This window comes from Ixodes scapularis, unplaced genomic scaffold (assembly GCF_016920785.2).
Source record: "Ixodes scapularis isolate PalLabHiFi unplaced genomic scaffold, ASM1692078v2 PGA_scaffold6__148_contigs__length_123643588, whole genome shotgun sequence".
NCBI classification, from domain to species: domain Eukaryota; kingdom Metazoa; phylum Arthropoda; class Arachnida; order Ixodida; family Ixodidae; genus Ixodes; species Ixodes scapularis.
In genome coordinates this window covers 96,434,639-96,450,005 of record NW_024609881.1, presented here as the reverse complement: position 1 = coordinate 96,450,005, position 15,367 = coordinate 96,434,639, and the positions used below count along the sequence as shown (strand labels likewise).

At 45.5% G+C, this 15,367-nt stretch overlaps 2 protein-coding genes across 2 annotated transcripts in view; one reads left to right on the top strand and one right to left on the bottom strand.

Annotated features, from left to right (window-relative positions):
* Positions 1 to 4,761, bottom strand: part of LOC8033123 (GPI inositol-deacylase) — a 50,234-nt gene extending 45,473 nt beyond the window's left edge. The window contains exons 1-4 of the mRNA XM_029990037.4: positions 4,550 to 4,761; positions 2,633 to 2,700; positions 2,509 to 2,529; positions 548 to 744 (exon numbers count right to left, since the gene is read on the bottom strand). Coding sequence (XP_029845897.2) covers positions 548 to 744; positions 2,509 to 2,529; positions 2,633 to 2,700; positions 4,550 to 4,687 — 424 coding nt within the window. The 5' untranslated portion in view covers positions 4,688 to 4,761. The remainder of the gene's footprint in view (positions 1 to 547; positions 745 to 2,508; positions 2,530 to 2,632; positions 2,701 to 4,549) is intronic.
* A 215-nt stretch (positions 4,762 to 4,976) lies between these two features.
* Positions 4,977 to 15,221, top strand: LOC8033122 (DNA polymerase subunit gamma-2, mitochondrial). Its single transcript, XM_029990039.3, has 8 exons — positions 4,977 to 5,236; positions 5,298 to 5,407; positions 7,326 to 7,464; positions 7,542 to 7,650; positions 8,447 to 8,725; positions 9,013 to 9,185; positions 11,807 to 11,903; positions 15,075 to 15,221. The coding sequence occupies exons 1-8, from the start codon at positions 5,100 to 5,102 to the stop codon at positions 15,153 to 15,155; spliced, it is 1,125 nt and encodes a 374-aa protein (XP_029845899.2). The 5' UTR covers positions 4,977 to 5,099; the 3' UTR covers positions 15,156 to 15,221.
* The last annotated feature ends 146 nt before the right edge of the window (positions 15,222 to 15,367 follow it).

The following is a 15,367-nucleotide window of genomic DNA, read 5'->3' as shown; positions in this document are numbered from 1 at the left end:
ACACATATCTCAATTCTCCACATAAAGGAAGAAATGAGTAAAACTCCCCAAGGAATTGGGACTTTTTTTTTTTTTTTTTTTTAACGATGGTTTTTGATATGGAAGTGAGCATACCGTAAAATAATGCGGAAGCGCCCACTTGTTCAAGCGCCTGCTACTAACATTTCCCAAACTTGAAAACTCTGCAAATTATATGTTAAGTGCCCGACTTGACCGGACGCCCGCTTGTATCTAGATAAACACAGTTTTCAACAATAGTGGGGTGGGTGTTCCCTCGGTGTCTTACAGTGGTTATAATTCTGTTTAGATATATGCATGTACATAGATCACAACTTTTCCAACCGCCTTGCTTTCACCCTCATGTAATGCATTGCTACATGCCTTTGGGATAAAATAAATAAAATGAATAAAACAAAATCAACAAGGCATAGTTTTACGGGTGGAGAAAACCTTCCCTTAGGAGAACCTCGCAAAACATCAACTCTACTAAAAAAAAGAAAAGGCTTCGCAAACTTTGCACACGGTCAAGCGAAGGGAGGGTGCGGACCCGTCTGTTCAGCGAGGTGCCCGCCGTAGAGCCCCGACAGCTCGTCCCTGAAGTCGACGGCAAAGACGTCGAAGTGGTGTGGCAGCCGCTGGAAGTCCGCCTTGCGGAACAGAACCGATCCAATGGAGCGGACCTGCTGGTAGCTGCCTGCATTGCCTGGCACAAAGAGCACCGGCATTCCCCGGAGCTTCCCCTTGCTGCGCCGAGGATGAAGGACCCGCCCGGGATCGGAGGGCGGACGAGAGGGACGTCGACATAAAGGTCGGGACGATGCGCGTGCTCTAAAAACTCGAGGTTTGTTCACGCACTTGCGCTTGTTCGGGACCGAACTTTCGCGAGTTTTCGTGACGGGAGAAGACACTAGCGCCACCTATGGTGTGAACCTAGAAGTGCATTTCACTAGAGTGAAGGTCTTGCGATATCAAGTGTACATACTATCTATGAGGAAGAACTGTCTGACATTGTCGAAAGATTTTCGAGCCAAGAAAGAATGGCGCGTAAAAATAATGTACGACGATCGCAGGTGTTCACAGCTGCACAATAGACGACGCCAGCGTATCCTCACGTCGTAAAAGATTTTAAGAGGTTTTTCACTAAAAGAAAGGTTTTTCACATCTTATTTGCGTGGTTCTGATCTCAAACTGTATGCCTCATGAAGTCTAAAAAGGAAAATACACATTTCCTGATAACGTTTCGAGGCTGATTCGTATGTGCATCCGCATTTGATGCGATCAACTGTACCGCGACTGCTTAAAACCGGCAGAGTCGAAGTTTTGGTTTCGATTTCTGCTCATGTTTAATGCAAAATTTAACAATATATACCCAATTTTTCGCAAAGAAAATGACGTAGTGCCTTTTATTAGTGCTGTGAAATCACTCATTATACCGAAATATTCAGAAATGGACGGAGTTGTCCTTTAAAAAAAATCATCGAGCAAGATTCGTATAAGGCTGAATACGAGCAAAAAGAAGTGCTTTTCTGAGCAAATCGAAGCACCGAGTTTGATTTCTACCTTCAACTTCGTTTGTCAGTTACGCAACGTCCTATTACCACAAAATCAGAAGCAAAAGAAAGAAAAATTAGAAAAGAAATGTCCTATTGGACTCAACTCAGAATGCTAAGGAAAAAGTAAATAAAGCTGTCTCACTATAGTCGGTTACAAGTCAAGAAGGTAGGAGAAGCTGCTCCCACAAGTGTGATGCACCCGTTTCAGATTCATCCGCAGTCGAAAAAATAGTTAACTGAAAACGCCCCTTGTTCCGCTTCAATGAATAGATATAAGCTACAGAGTGATGCCAACTTGTCTCCGACCCCCACTTTTTAAAAAAGCGACCTTTGTATTCATCGGAGAGGGAACCGAGCCCCTGAAAGTGGCCTTTGTATCCATCGGAGGGGAAACCTAACCCCCCAAAGTCGTATTTGTTTCCATCGGAGGGGAAAAACTCTAATCTCCCTCTCGTGGCTTCCACAATGCTAAGTCAAAGTCGAAAGATAAAGCAAATATTTACAGGAAGGCAAAACCCTCTCCCTCATTGGTCACGACATCACGGAAATGATGGGACGCTTTTGGATGCGGAGGTGGCGGAGGGATATGTGTATCCCTTCGAGGGGCATTTGCAGCTACCTTCTTGACCTGTAACTTACTATAACTAAAAACATCAAGCTGTTTTTGTTCTAGGTGACGGTGATTACACCAATAAAAAGTTCTTAACTAAACCATACTTTAAGTATGCAGCAATTCTTTATTTTGCATTATTACCAGTGATTGGATGCACTGATCAATCAATCGGTCGTGTTTAAAAATACAACTTATGCTAAAGAATCACTATTTTCTAGCTACATTGATTTTAATCAAATTAATCTGATTTAAATAAAATATATCTCATAGTTAATTTTTTCTTTTAAATCACAATTCTTTTTTTATTGTGTAATCCAAAGTGACTGTTATGATTTGACTTACCGCAGCATGTCTGCGTAGTACCTGGACGAAAACGACGACCCCAAGAAAAAAGACAGGATAAAATTTAAGTATGAGAGTGCAAGGAAGAAACGTTCAAAGGTCAGAACACAAACACTGCACTCACCCTTCACCGTAGACAGTCAGCCGGTATTTGGGAAACCTGGTTTGCACGGCACTGCTCAGTCTGATAGGCTGAAATGGGTTTCAAGGGTTTGCCTGGATCACTTTACTCGTCTTCGGCCGTGAACACGAGCACAAAAAGGTTCGCCAAAGATCCGAGTGTTTATTTATTTGTTCAAAATACCTCAAAGGCCTTTCGGCATTACATGATTCCCCCCAATCATGTAATGTAATCATGTAATGTAATCATATTTATAGAATCCAGGCTTTTAACACAAGTAAATATAACACAAGCTCACAAACATGAAACAAGTTGAGCTCTCAGATATTTTATATCATGACCTAAAACATTTTGTCTATAATTGCTGTTCATTAAGTAATGAAAATGGTTGCCGATTCTGGGCGGAAGTTTTCTGGATGTGAAGTAAGAACCATGGCAATGGGAAGGTTGTTCCAGAGTTTGATGGCGTGTGGCAAGAGAGAGTTGTCGAATGTTGTCTTGTTCTGTGTAGAGTGAACCCAAAAATATGTTTGAAGCTATTAGTGTTAAAGCTATACAATTATATATTAACGGGTACAAGAAGCGAGATATATATGCGAGTGGAGTCGCACAATCTGTGCAAGTGTGAGGCAATTTTTTTCCTCATGTGGATTTATGTTTTTCGACGGACAGCATACCGGCAAAGTGTCATGGAGTTTCTGCGACGAGTGATGTGTTTGGGTGCAGAAGCCTTGTCAGGCGGCATTAGCCCACCTTTTTGGGTCCATCAGCCAAAACCAAAAGTCTAAATAAAAACTTGTTTTTTTTTTGTTGTTTTGTTTTTTCATTTGCACAGAGGGTTAACTATACTGTGTCGTCGATTTAGTCGACAGCGCAAAGGAGCTTCATGGTCGTGAGAGTCGGAATTTTCCCCAAACGTGAGAAGTAGGAGGCAGATATGTACCGTGTGTTTGGGAGAAAAGCAAACCATGCTTTTCCCACTGCAGAAATAAACTATATGTTGCTGAACGCTTGTTCTCCGCCCAAATGTAGTACTAGCAGTCCGGACCAGGGGCCAGAGATTTAGAACTAATTGTTATCCGATTACGAAGTAATAACTGTTTTTCGGAAATCTTTTAATGGGGAAATGGTGGCCAACAGAGCTCGTCTGCTACCAGAAATGGGCCCCATTTTCTCGTGGAAAATTTACGAAAATCGCTAATAACTTTCGTAGAAAGTTCTCAACTTTACTATTACTTTTTTTTTTTTTCTACACAGACTAAGACAACAGTTTTAACAATCCGGCAGCACTTTCAAACAAAAGCAGACGTATGATTTTGCGATTTCAGCAAGGCAGATAATCGTCTTCGTTTCATCCTTTCCCAATTACTTGAGAGAGCAGGGAGAGGAGGCAAAACTACTTGGGGGCCGGATTGAAAGCGACCAAAATGAATCGGCGGCTTGTGTGCACGTGAAGGACGGATGCAGACGACAAAAATTACTGCGCTATCGAAACCTCCTTGATCGAAACGCTGCAGCAGTAATGCTCGAAGTGAATCATCCGGAATAAGATATGTAAACAATGCGAGCAGTGCGATCGCGTCGATATATGTTGGTGCTTGCATCGGCGGAAAATGTGGAAAATGTATCAACCAAAAACTTCGGAAGTTAAAAAAAAAAAAGAACAAAGCTTTTGCTTGACAAACGAAACAATAAGAAAACAAACTCGGGATGCTCTTTAGTTACTGGGCAAGCTTTTGCCTACCTTAGATTTTGATTTAAGGAGTTGCAGCTAACGATCGCTAACGAAAATCAGAGTTTCAGTAATAATGTAAGAGTAGCCAAGTTTGCAACGTTACACCATGCGGTATCTTTGTAAATCTAACCGTTTAATAATAAGCTACAAAAATCGCGTTGAGAAATTTGACAAGAAACACTCACAATGTACTGCGGTCGTTCGTACATGTATGTCATTTCGCATCTGTTTTCCTCGAAGTTCGTCATCATGTCCACAAGTCCGAGGATGAGCAATATTAGGCCACCTAATCCCAGCAAAGATTTTCCACCAAAATCCAACATGATTTGAGTTCTTTCGCTATTTATTTACCCCTCAAATTGAACTTCCGAAACCCCATAGCATCTTTTCTTTTTGCTCCCGTTTGCTCGGGAGCTAGAGCTGATTCAGCTATCTACGATAAGTACCGGCTCTAACAGTTTCGTAGTTTATTTTTGCCTTTTTATATAAATTTTTAATGTGAAATAAATTTAAAATAACTTTATATATTGTAATAAAATAAATATATAAGATATTTCTTTGTATACACATTAAAATTTAAGAATAAAAGTATACGAAACCATGGTTGGCCTTGTTTGTTTATGTTTACCGCCTTTAAATGCACACGCGCTTTTGAGAAGCTTCACTGATGCATGGCGAGTTATTTAAAATATTGAGTGAGGAACATAGCATACAGTTTTACCAACAATTTTCGAGATGAGCAAGTCGGCCGAAAGATTTTCGCAACTTCTGCAAAGATATGGTTACACGTGCCGTCACTCCGCGTCTTCAAACGCGAGCCGAAAATACGGACCTTGCGGATTTCTGCTACGGGACAACCTTCAGCGCGAATGGTGAGGTGTTTAGAGATGTTAACGGGCGTTAAGTTACCTTCACTTTCGTCTTCACTTCCAGGCGAAATTGGTTCCTTCAGTCGCCGGACACCAGCGTATTTCCTTTCGAGGACAAGAGCGAGTTTCAAACTGCAAGTTTTACCAGTGGTTCCTTCGATCCTTCATCACGAGGTAAAAGCTTTCTTTTTTCCCTTTTTCATGTTTGTTGTTATAGAGAGTGCTGTGTATCGTGCCACCATATGCCAACATTTGTATAAGTTCTTCAGCGTCCACCTCCCGCGCATGTCATCACGATCGCTGGGCCGGCCAGGCGCTACCAAATCTCGTCTTCGCCCGGTGCTACCACATATTTGCGCAGCTGACAGGATTGCAAAGGCTGTTACAGCTCGAAAAAAGCATGGGAAAAATTGGATATGGACATTGTAGGACCAATGGAGCAGGTATCTCCTGAATGCGTGCGTGCGTGCGTGCGTGCGTGTGTGTGTGTGTGTGTGTGTGTGTGTGTGTGTGTGTGTGTGTGTTTTGTTGGGGACGTCACTGTAGTATGCCATCAGTAATCTAGATGGCGCCAAAAGTTGATAGTGTGTGTTGTTACAATGAGATGGCGCCATATGCCTGACAGCGGCACGCGCTGCCTCTGGGTGCATGTACATACAGTAAATAGAACCAGTCTTGATCGAAACTAAGAGCTGGCCTGACGTGTCTTCCTTTACCGGTGTGCTCACTTGGTCCCAGAACACCGACCATCTCACGTCCCACGCGCCACGCTATGTAAGCCTTTCAGTATTTTTACAGGCCTTCCGAGGCGCAGTCTTTGTCGTAGCTTTCATGTCTCTTTTCGCCCCAGTCACCGTGGCCATCCACGACCACTACAGTCACAGCCTGTGGTGAAAGGGTTGCTGGAACTTTTTGCACGGGAAGGCTACTCAAAGAGCATTGTGAGTGGCAGGGGCGTCAGTTTGTGCCATCATATTTTGAAGAGCTTCTATGGGACAGAGGGATTGAGTACTGCTTGGCTACTTCATACCAACTGCAAGCCGACATGGTCAGATCGAACTGTTTAATTGTGTTCTCAAGAAGTATATATAGGGTTGCAGCACTGGGAGCAGAGACCCCTCGAGGAAGTCATCTTGGTGTACCTCAACATCTAGAAAACCACCCTCTGATGCAACAACAGGCATGTCTCCGGCTTATATGCTACACAAAAGGAGGCCACGGACAAGGCTGAACGTGGTCGAACTCTCAAGAGGGACTTTTCGAGAAGCCACGGGCTCACGTCGCAAAGCTGCTGTGCTGGGTCTTGGAGCAGCAGCGACATATAAAAAGGTACAGCTATAAAAGATGAGGTACGAGGAATTCTACCATCGAGCCCGGAGATTTTGTGAAGATAAGAAGATTGGGAAGAAGGGGATGGGGAGGAGGGGATTTTTTTTCAGCTGCAGATGTTTTCTTTGCCGATGGAGGTGAAAAGAGCAGGGGAGGAAATTCATTCCGCCTAGAAAACAGAAAGAAATGGAATGTCACAAAGCTTACACTGGTTGCCAAAGGAAGAGCACGAAGAAGCCGGTGACTGGTTAAGTACACTAAGAAACAATGTGGCAAACACAATCGGGAACTGTGCTGTATACAAGGCACCAGATGAATCTGTGGTGGGATTCTGCGGTGACAAAGCCCGGCCATCCCAGCAAGTAACGACAATGTGCAGGGGTGGACGCTGAACAACTTTTACTCCGACGATGACATGCTTATGTGCAGTTGTCGGCACGATACGCGGTGCCCTCTATATACAACAGTTTCTATACTCGTTTTAACTTGTGGCATGTTTGGCAAATTTAATTATGCCCGCTTTCTGAACCTTTACTGAGAAATCGACCTGAAAATTACAACGAAACGAGTCAGTTTTGTCACATTTCATTTGTGTATCGGTGTAGTTTGCGCCTTTGCCACGAGAAGCGCTTTGTGCCGTCCATAAACGAGCTCTGGCGAGGTAGCGCAGCTGCCGCCCGATTCAAATAGTTTGGTTGCAACTATGTCTAAATGGGCTTGCCTGGAAAGAGCAAGATCTAATCCTGTTCGGACCGATTGCTAGGTCTCTCGGAGATGTATTCTGCTGTCAAGGATCTCGCCGACACCTCGGTGCCTTTCGGCGTCGTTTGCAGCAAAGTTTGCAAGTCTGAAGCACCTTCGGCTTCCGCAAGCACCGATTCAGGAGTCCACAGTTCCATGGCGTGAGTGTGGGTATCCGTTTATGGGAATGTATGCGAGTTTGAATAAACATTATGTGAATTCATGCATGATCCTGAAGGTACCCCGAACTGTGGACCCTGCAGCAGTTTGCCTTCTTCACTCCGCCGGCCAAACTGTCCTACTGGTTTGCCTACTGGCAGCGGGAGCGCCTGAAGTGGTGGAAAAAGGCAAGTGTGGGGTGGAGGCTCTGTGCACTTTGTCGAAAATCGATAAACGAAAGCGTGGGAAAGATGCTCTGACTGGTACACCAGGTAGAAGTATAGCAAAACATTTGAGATCAATTTATCATTCTTTCTTTTTTTTTATACATGCTTTTAACTGAGTTTTCTTTTCAGCAAACGGTACATATGCATGCCCTTGAGCGATACCACCACTATGATCTGTTGCACTCATCTCTCAAAACTTTCCGCTCTTCTTCCACTTTAACAGAGCAAACACTGAGGAGGAAGCGAGTGGAAAGGAGGAAACCACCAATCGTAGTGAGCAGAAAGCTTTCTGGAAATGACTTGTCCTGCTACTCTAAACATGGACGAGCTATGCGGAGAGCAAGTCGTCTGCTTCTTGCGCGGGAGTTGCGGTGAGGTCAGAAGGACGCGGAGCTCTGATTGGCTTCGATTGAAAAGATAGTGGGTAGACCTCAATGCTAGATGCCTTGAGGTTTACCCACTATTTTTTTTTCAAGAGATCGGCGTTCTGACATTATCGCAAGGCCTGTGCAAGAAGCAGACGTACTTGTGCTCTGCATAGCGGCACCGCAAAGGGTTAAAAAGAGAGCAAGCAGCTAGGGAGAGTAGCTCGAGACCAAAAGTTTCAGCTATCGACGCATTGGGCGGATCTTAAAACAGTAGCATGGTTGCTCGTCCGTCTTTTGCGTGTTTTCGGCTAACGGCGTCCGAGAGCGTACCGAGCCGAAGACGACGCTCCGGGACTTCATACGAAAAATTTGTTTGCGTCGCCTTGCAGTTCTCCAAGTGTCCTTCCGATTTCTCGCTGACGGAGATCACGGATCCGGTGAGCGCGGGCGGCGACGTGGCTTCGAAGTCCGGCGCTGAGGTCTCAGTGATCCGAAAGCTGCCGTGGGGAGGATCTGAAGCGGTGGAGCGTCTGCGAACGTCTTCGCTGACGGAAGACGGGATTGCAGCCACTCCACACGCCATCGTCTGTGACAGCAGTCTCGAAGTCGCCGCCGCAACATACATCTCGGACGGCCTCTCGCTTCGCGGCGATGACTCCAACGAGATGGTATGTTTGAGTGTTCACGCAGCGTAAGGTTGATCTGACCTTAAGGGGGAACAGTGGTCTTGGAGTTTTCTTTCTTATTTTTTTTACCGAACTTAGTGAAACAGTGCAAGCTTGTTCAGGTCTTGCATTTTATTTAACAAGAACGATTAATTCTCAGGATAATTATAATTGACTCACCTTTTTTTTTTTCAAAACAATAGTGAAAACCCATTTCTTAAGAATCATGTTTTAACATATGGCCAGATACTACAAAATTCTGAAGAATTCTGCGGCATTGTCGGGCCCAGGTTCTGAGGCTGCACCACAAGCTGGCCCCGTACAAGACCACTGTCGCCACGACCATCCCAGCACTGCGTCCGCTTTCGAGCCTGCTGCAGATCCAGCTGAAGAGAGCGAGGGTAGCCGTCTACTGCAATCCCCTGCTGGGAACCGAGGCATCGCTGGAGGAACAGATCTCCAGGTGTGAAGGTCTCACGGCCCCGGCGGGTGCCTCCTACTCCGCATAGAACGATGAGCTTTCTCCGTGCGGGTCGTCGGGACGTGGGTTCTCGAACCGGGTGGCCCCTAAAGTACCCCCCGAGAATACTTTAGGGAAACCTCCCCCGAAAAATTAGTCCTGGCCATGCCACTGGTAGGCTTTCACGCTGCTTTGTTGTGCCACTGCCGACACCAGTGAAGGTTCCTTTGCTGTAAATCAAAATGGACGAGTGTTGCTCGAGGTCGAAATGTTTGCGAGAACCCGTGTTAACATTAAACATGGTGGAAATCATACGACACTGAAACGTAAGAATTGGCAGAGAGGTTCTGGTTTATAACTAAAACTTCAGTATGTAAAAAAAAAAAATACAAAAGAAAATTATGGCAAAATGTCGAGCAATTCTGTTGCGTACATGAAACATACTTAGCAACACAAAAGATACTCCGAGTTGCCAGACACCTACAATCACGGCGCTCTTCATAAGATATTTTAGGACACATGCAAAGAAAAGAAAAACAACCTAGATGGGAAAAGAATTTTATAAAACGAATTTACAACGAAAAAAATAAATTTTTAGAGCTATATTTACAGCGCAAAACGAATTTGTAGTTGGCGCCCGCGGGAGCCGCCGCGGGTCACGTGGTACACCTGTGCGCTGTCGCGCGGCGCCACTGCCACACATTGAGCGTAGTGCGCCGCCGTTTCAGCGCATTTCTCCATGCCGCCGCCATGTAAGTTTGTCTGCTCTGCGGCACCGGCGCCGTCATCTGACCGGCGCACAGGTCTATCACGTCTGTTTGCGCTTTTTCAGGCGCTTCCTCTGGGCTCTAAAGGTTACTTTTAACCCTTTGCCTACCGCAAAAATTTTGAAAGAAACGATTTGAAAATACCGAACTTTTTTATGTGCGTGCCCTATATTAACATGCAATACAAAGGCCAAAAACAAATGCCAAAATATTTATTATATGAGAAATCTTTGAACACACTGCAAAAGAAAAAGGGACTAGAGTTCCGCTTCACTGCATTACCGTAAACAGTTCACATCGCCTTGCACATGAACGGTCAGGCCGGGTGTAGCAGTATTGCAGACGGTTCACATCACATTGCACGCAAAGCGAACGCAAAACGTAGAGGGGCTGGCGGGGGATTTTTTTACATTGATTCTGGTCCAAGCCGACACGCCGACACAATGTCCTCCTCGAAATCGGAGTCGTCTGAGCTCAAATCCAATAACTCAGTTGCATTGCTCTCGCTGTTCGATGAAAGATTTATTTCCTTGTCTTCTGAATCTGAAGAGATGTCACTATATCTTCGTTTTCACCCCAATTTTGAGGCAAGATTGTCGCTACGAACGCAGCGACCAAAAGTTGACGTCGCCATTTTTAAATCCCCTGTTGCCTGCATTGGAACAATTTTCTGCCAAATTAAGAAATTTACCAGGTTTTTATTTTCTGTGAAGCGCCATCTATCCACGGCAAAGCTCACTAGAAACACATGGACTAGCCCAGTTCGTCCATGCAACGGTCCACGGTAGTGATTGGAGCCCGAATCAATGTGGACGAGCCCAGCTCGTCTTCGGGGGGAGCGGTACAAACAGCGTGGACAAACTCAGGCCGTCCATGGTAGGGAAAAGGTTAATCTTTGTTTTTCGTTGCACTTGAAACAAAGATGAATAAGTTACTTTTAGAGGCCATAGGAAGCTTCCGAAAGAGCGCAAGCACCACGTGACAAAAAGTGGCCACTTTTTTGCGGCGCCTGCGGGTGCCAACTACAAATATACAAATACAAATTTTTGAATGGTACCAATTTCGATGTTCGCTTCGAGATGAGCTGTGATTTTCATATTTTTTTAAGTGTTGATCGCAGTGGGTTAGCCCTGTTGAGCGTACTTCTTACCATGCGCCGGTGCACTGCTGCGAAGAAACACTCGCAGAGCTCGCTTCTGCGAGTGTTGTCTTTCTGCAGAAGCGCGCTCAATGGGGCTAGACCACTGCGATCATCACTTTGAAAAGTACAAATATTGCAGTCGGTTGCTCGGGAGGAAAGACTTCAAGGCGGGGCTATGCACGCGCGTGCCCTGGCGCATGTAAGACGGGCACTTTGTGGATGTTTATATCTACACCACAGCAACATGTTCAAAATTAAGCTGGCTATTATGCGAGAGCATATATGTTCGGCAGAGATGTCCCGGCAACCTGCATTCATCATTCATGATAGTCTTATTTTCCTTTCTCAAGTTCCAGATTTAAGAAAGGATATTTTCATATAGCAAGAACATTCATAAATCTTTTTGATTAGTAGGCATGGCTGGGCGTCTTTGTAGTAAGTATGCATGTCAAATGTATCGTGTATGCTTTCTATCCCAATGTAGGTACCGGACTTTCTGAGGCTACAGTCAACGAGTATAACTGGACTAAAATTAACTTAGCTTAGAACTGGACAAGTGGATGCGAGGGAACAATTATCACAAGTTCATCTAGGCTTTCGTTTACCATTTGAGGAACCAAGCGCTCACAATGCTTTCGGTCCCACTCAAATGGACATCCGTGAGCCAGACTTTAGTTTTAGCTGGAACTGAAAACTTGTTGTCTGCTTCTGACCAGGTTTGACGAGATGGGCATCATGTTCACGGTGATCCTCGATGAGAGCACGCAGAAGACGGGCGTCGCTTATGTCCGCAACAGAGACACCACGGTGCGGGTAAGGAGGTCGACAGCTTAGCTTGGATTAAACTTTAAGGCTGGTTCACACGCTTGCGCTCGGTCACGTACCCGGACCCGCATCTCCCTTCCGCATGCAGTCCGTACATAAGCTCCCATGTCGATCACTCTATCCGACTCATCTTCATTTCTTGATGGCCACTGGTGCGGATCCCGGGTTCTCTTCGCCCCATCACTTCCAGACGGTATTTAATTTCTTCAGTAGTTGCTAGCAGACGGAGCCGCCACGAGGGCCCGATAAGCAGACAAAAAACTCTCTTCCGCATGACGCATCTTGGCGCACTGATACGTACGACGGCACAATATACCACATGGTTTCTAACAGGCTTGTGATTGGACCCGGTGCCTGTAGCACTGGGCTTTAGTCCATCGTAGGATGAGACGGAGTATAGGTGTGAAGAGTGTGCACATCGCAGTTGCCAGATAAAGAGCTGCCAGATAAAGTCCTCTCCTTGCCTCGGTTGCAAGCAGTGCCGCCAGATGGCTCTTCGACTAGCGGCCGATGGCAGCCTGTTGCAGGCCCGGTTTCCCGTGCTTCTCTATGGGAGATTTTCTTGGTTTTAAAGTCGTTTTCTGGGTGTGCCTCATCATGTAGAACTTGGCACTTGCACTACGCGCATTGCTCAAGCACCGCTTCATCGTCGACCCTAGCTTCGTGCCTCAACGGCGGCGATAACGGTTTTGAGCTTGTTGAAGTGAAGAGATTTCTGGTGCAGTGTTTAAGCCAGTTTTGGAGCAGACACTTTGAGCAGGAAAAGCGCTCGCCTGGGTGCCATGAGGACTAGACACCTGTTTTTTGTTTTTTTTCCAAGTTGTGCCGTCGGGACGGTGGAGACTCTTTCGGTCGAGGCTACTCGGGCGCGCGCCAAGAGGACTTTATCTGGTCGATCGCATCGCAGCGTTTGCCCTCTTACGACGCAGTTGCAACCAAGTGCGTTGTGCGGCCTTGCGATCACCAACACAAATTTGTCTGCTATTTGTTACTGTTTTATGCCGTCTGGCGCGTGCTGAAGGCGAGCAATCTGAGGATTCACACAACACCCCCGAACTCGTAGTGCACAGGAAGTCAGTCTTATATAGCCAACATTGAAAAACAAAATGGCACATTTATGTCACGCAAATACCCCCCTAGCTAGACTGAAGCTTTTGCGGTATTTGTGAAATCAAATCTACACATACTATGTGTGAAAAATTCTCACTGATAACATTATCAGAATTGTTTCGAGCCCACTGTGAAAGGATGAAGCGTCAAATATATGCAGATGGGAAGTGTTCCACGGCCTCTCGATTTATGGCAGCAGCGCGTTTTCTTGTAAGCAGTCACAAACGTTAGCAACACAATCGGTCACGCTCAATGCGCAAATGTGTGAGCCATCCTCCAGAGTATAGTCAATAGCTGCATTTCATTTGACCAAATATCCAAGGAAAAAGGATGACGCTAAGCAATTATTTGTTGGCTACTTAAGTTCTGTTTACACAGAATGAGTCGGCATGTTCTGCTGCACCTTTTCTTGAACGAAAACCAACTAGAAGGCTTGCTTTACGTAGGGCAACTCGCCCGCTTCACCACTTTAGTTTCCGTAGAAACCAGTTGTTGCAACGGTAGCACCGAACATATTCTTTATGGGCCAGACGGCGCTCGGAATTGACTGTTCACATTTCAAAAGTGAAAAACGGGGCTGTTGGCCAAGGGTGGGCTTGAACGGCAGCAATCTAATGTGAAATGCAGAGGGAAAAAAAAAAAATTCAGCAGAGATGTTTAAGACTGCTTACGTGTAGGAATGTCTTGCATTCCTACACGTAAGCAGTCTAGCATCTCTGCCGAATTTTTTTTTTCTCTGCATTTCACATTAGATTGCTCTTTTCTTTCCGTTTTATGTCTGGAGCATGTCCGCTTTGACCTTGAGCGCTCCCGCCTGCTTCTGTGACAAGGCATCTGCGTTGCTGTGCTTTTCTTTGCGTTTTATTTCTGAGGCACGTGCTTGATGACATATTGATGTGACCACCCTTCGGGCACGAAGCCGCCGTTTTTTCGCGTACAGTAAACTGTCGTTAGTTCGACCTCGGTTAATTCGACTTTTGGTTTAATTCGATCGTGTTCAAAGGTCTCGGCAAGGGCCCATACATTTCTATGGGAGGAAAAAGTTTGATAGTTCGAACTTGGAAAGACTCCGCATCGGATAATTCGTCCCGAGCGAATGCGCGCGGGCTCACATTGCTCGGCACCACGGCAAAAAAACCACCAACGTACAGTGCATGTCGACTTTGCAGGTCCAGTTAAAAGCGAGGTGTTCTTCCCTTTGCTGCAAAGCCGCACGTGCGCAAATATGCGCCTGCTCCTCTACGCCGTTCAGATGGACCGTAGCGAATGACACGAGCCAGCGCAACCAATCTGGCGTGGAGTAGCGCGGAGAACATAGCACGTGATCGAGCGCGCACGAGCCAGCGCGCGCGCGCTCTCGAAGCGTTTTTTTTGTAGCAGCATCATGTGTGCTCCATCTTGCGTACCGGAAAACCTAAGTTCTCCTTTCCCTTTTTTTTTTTGTTATTTATTTATTTATTATTATCATTTTTTGTTGTTGTTGACGGTCTGGTTGTTTGGCACCAAAGTCGGTTTGCAGCTTTTTCAGCGAGCACTTTCAAAGCGCTTCTCTGTAGCATCATGTGCGGTCCATCTGCGTCTGCGCGTCGGAAAACGCGAATTCTTTTTTTTTTTTTGTCGCAAAGCCGACTTTCTCGTAAAACTTACTTTTTTCAATTCTTTTTTTTTTTTTTTTTTTTTTTAGTGCACGATTTTTTGTGGTACGCAACGTTTAGTTATGCTGCTCTCCGAAGCCTGCTTCTGGACGTTTTAAGCGCAGACGGCAGCAGACCATCCGTGAGTACTTTGGACAATAGAAGGAAGTTTAATCTTAACCGTTTTTCTGTCCTTTTTTTAATTCGATCATTCGTATAATTCGACCAAATTTCAAGGTCCCGTCGAGGTCGAATTAACGAAAGTTTACTGTAATAAAAAAAAGTGAGGTGTTCGCCTTAGAAAAAAAAGTTGTTCCTTCGACAAAGATTTTGCCAGCAACAGTTCACGATGCTTTACGTTGCTAAAGGCGTCGATGTGTTGACATACTTGATAGACATTTGTTTTTCCTTCAAGGAGCAAATTCACGTCACGGACGTTCGCAAGAAACTGCCCCTCTACCTGCAGACTTCGCAGTCGGAACCAGAGCACTCATAGCACAACACAGTATGTGACAACGTTCCGACCACATCTGCTGCCTGATTAAAAAAAACAAAAAACTTCCACATTAAGTGAAGTAGTAGGAGACTGCACTGCTTAGCTCAGATCCGGATCTCCAACTTTGGGTCGTCCAGATAGCTGAAGACGCCGCCAAAGCCCAAAGCCTGGCCGCTGCCTAAGGAAGAAAAGGACGAGCCCTCCCACTCCCC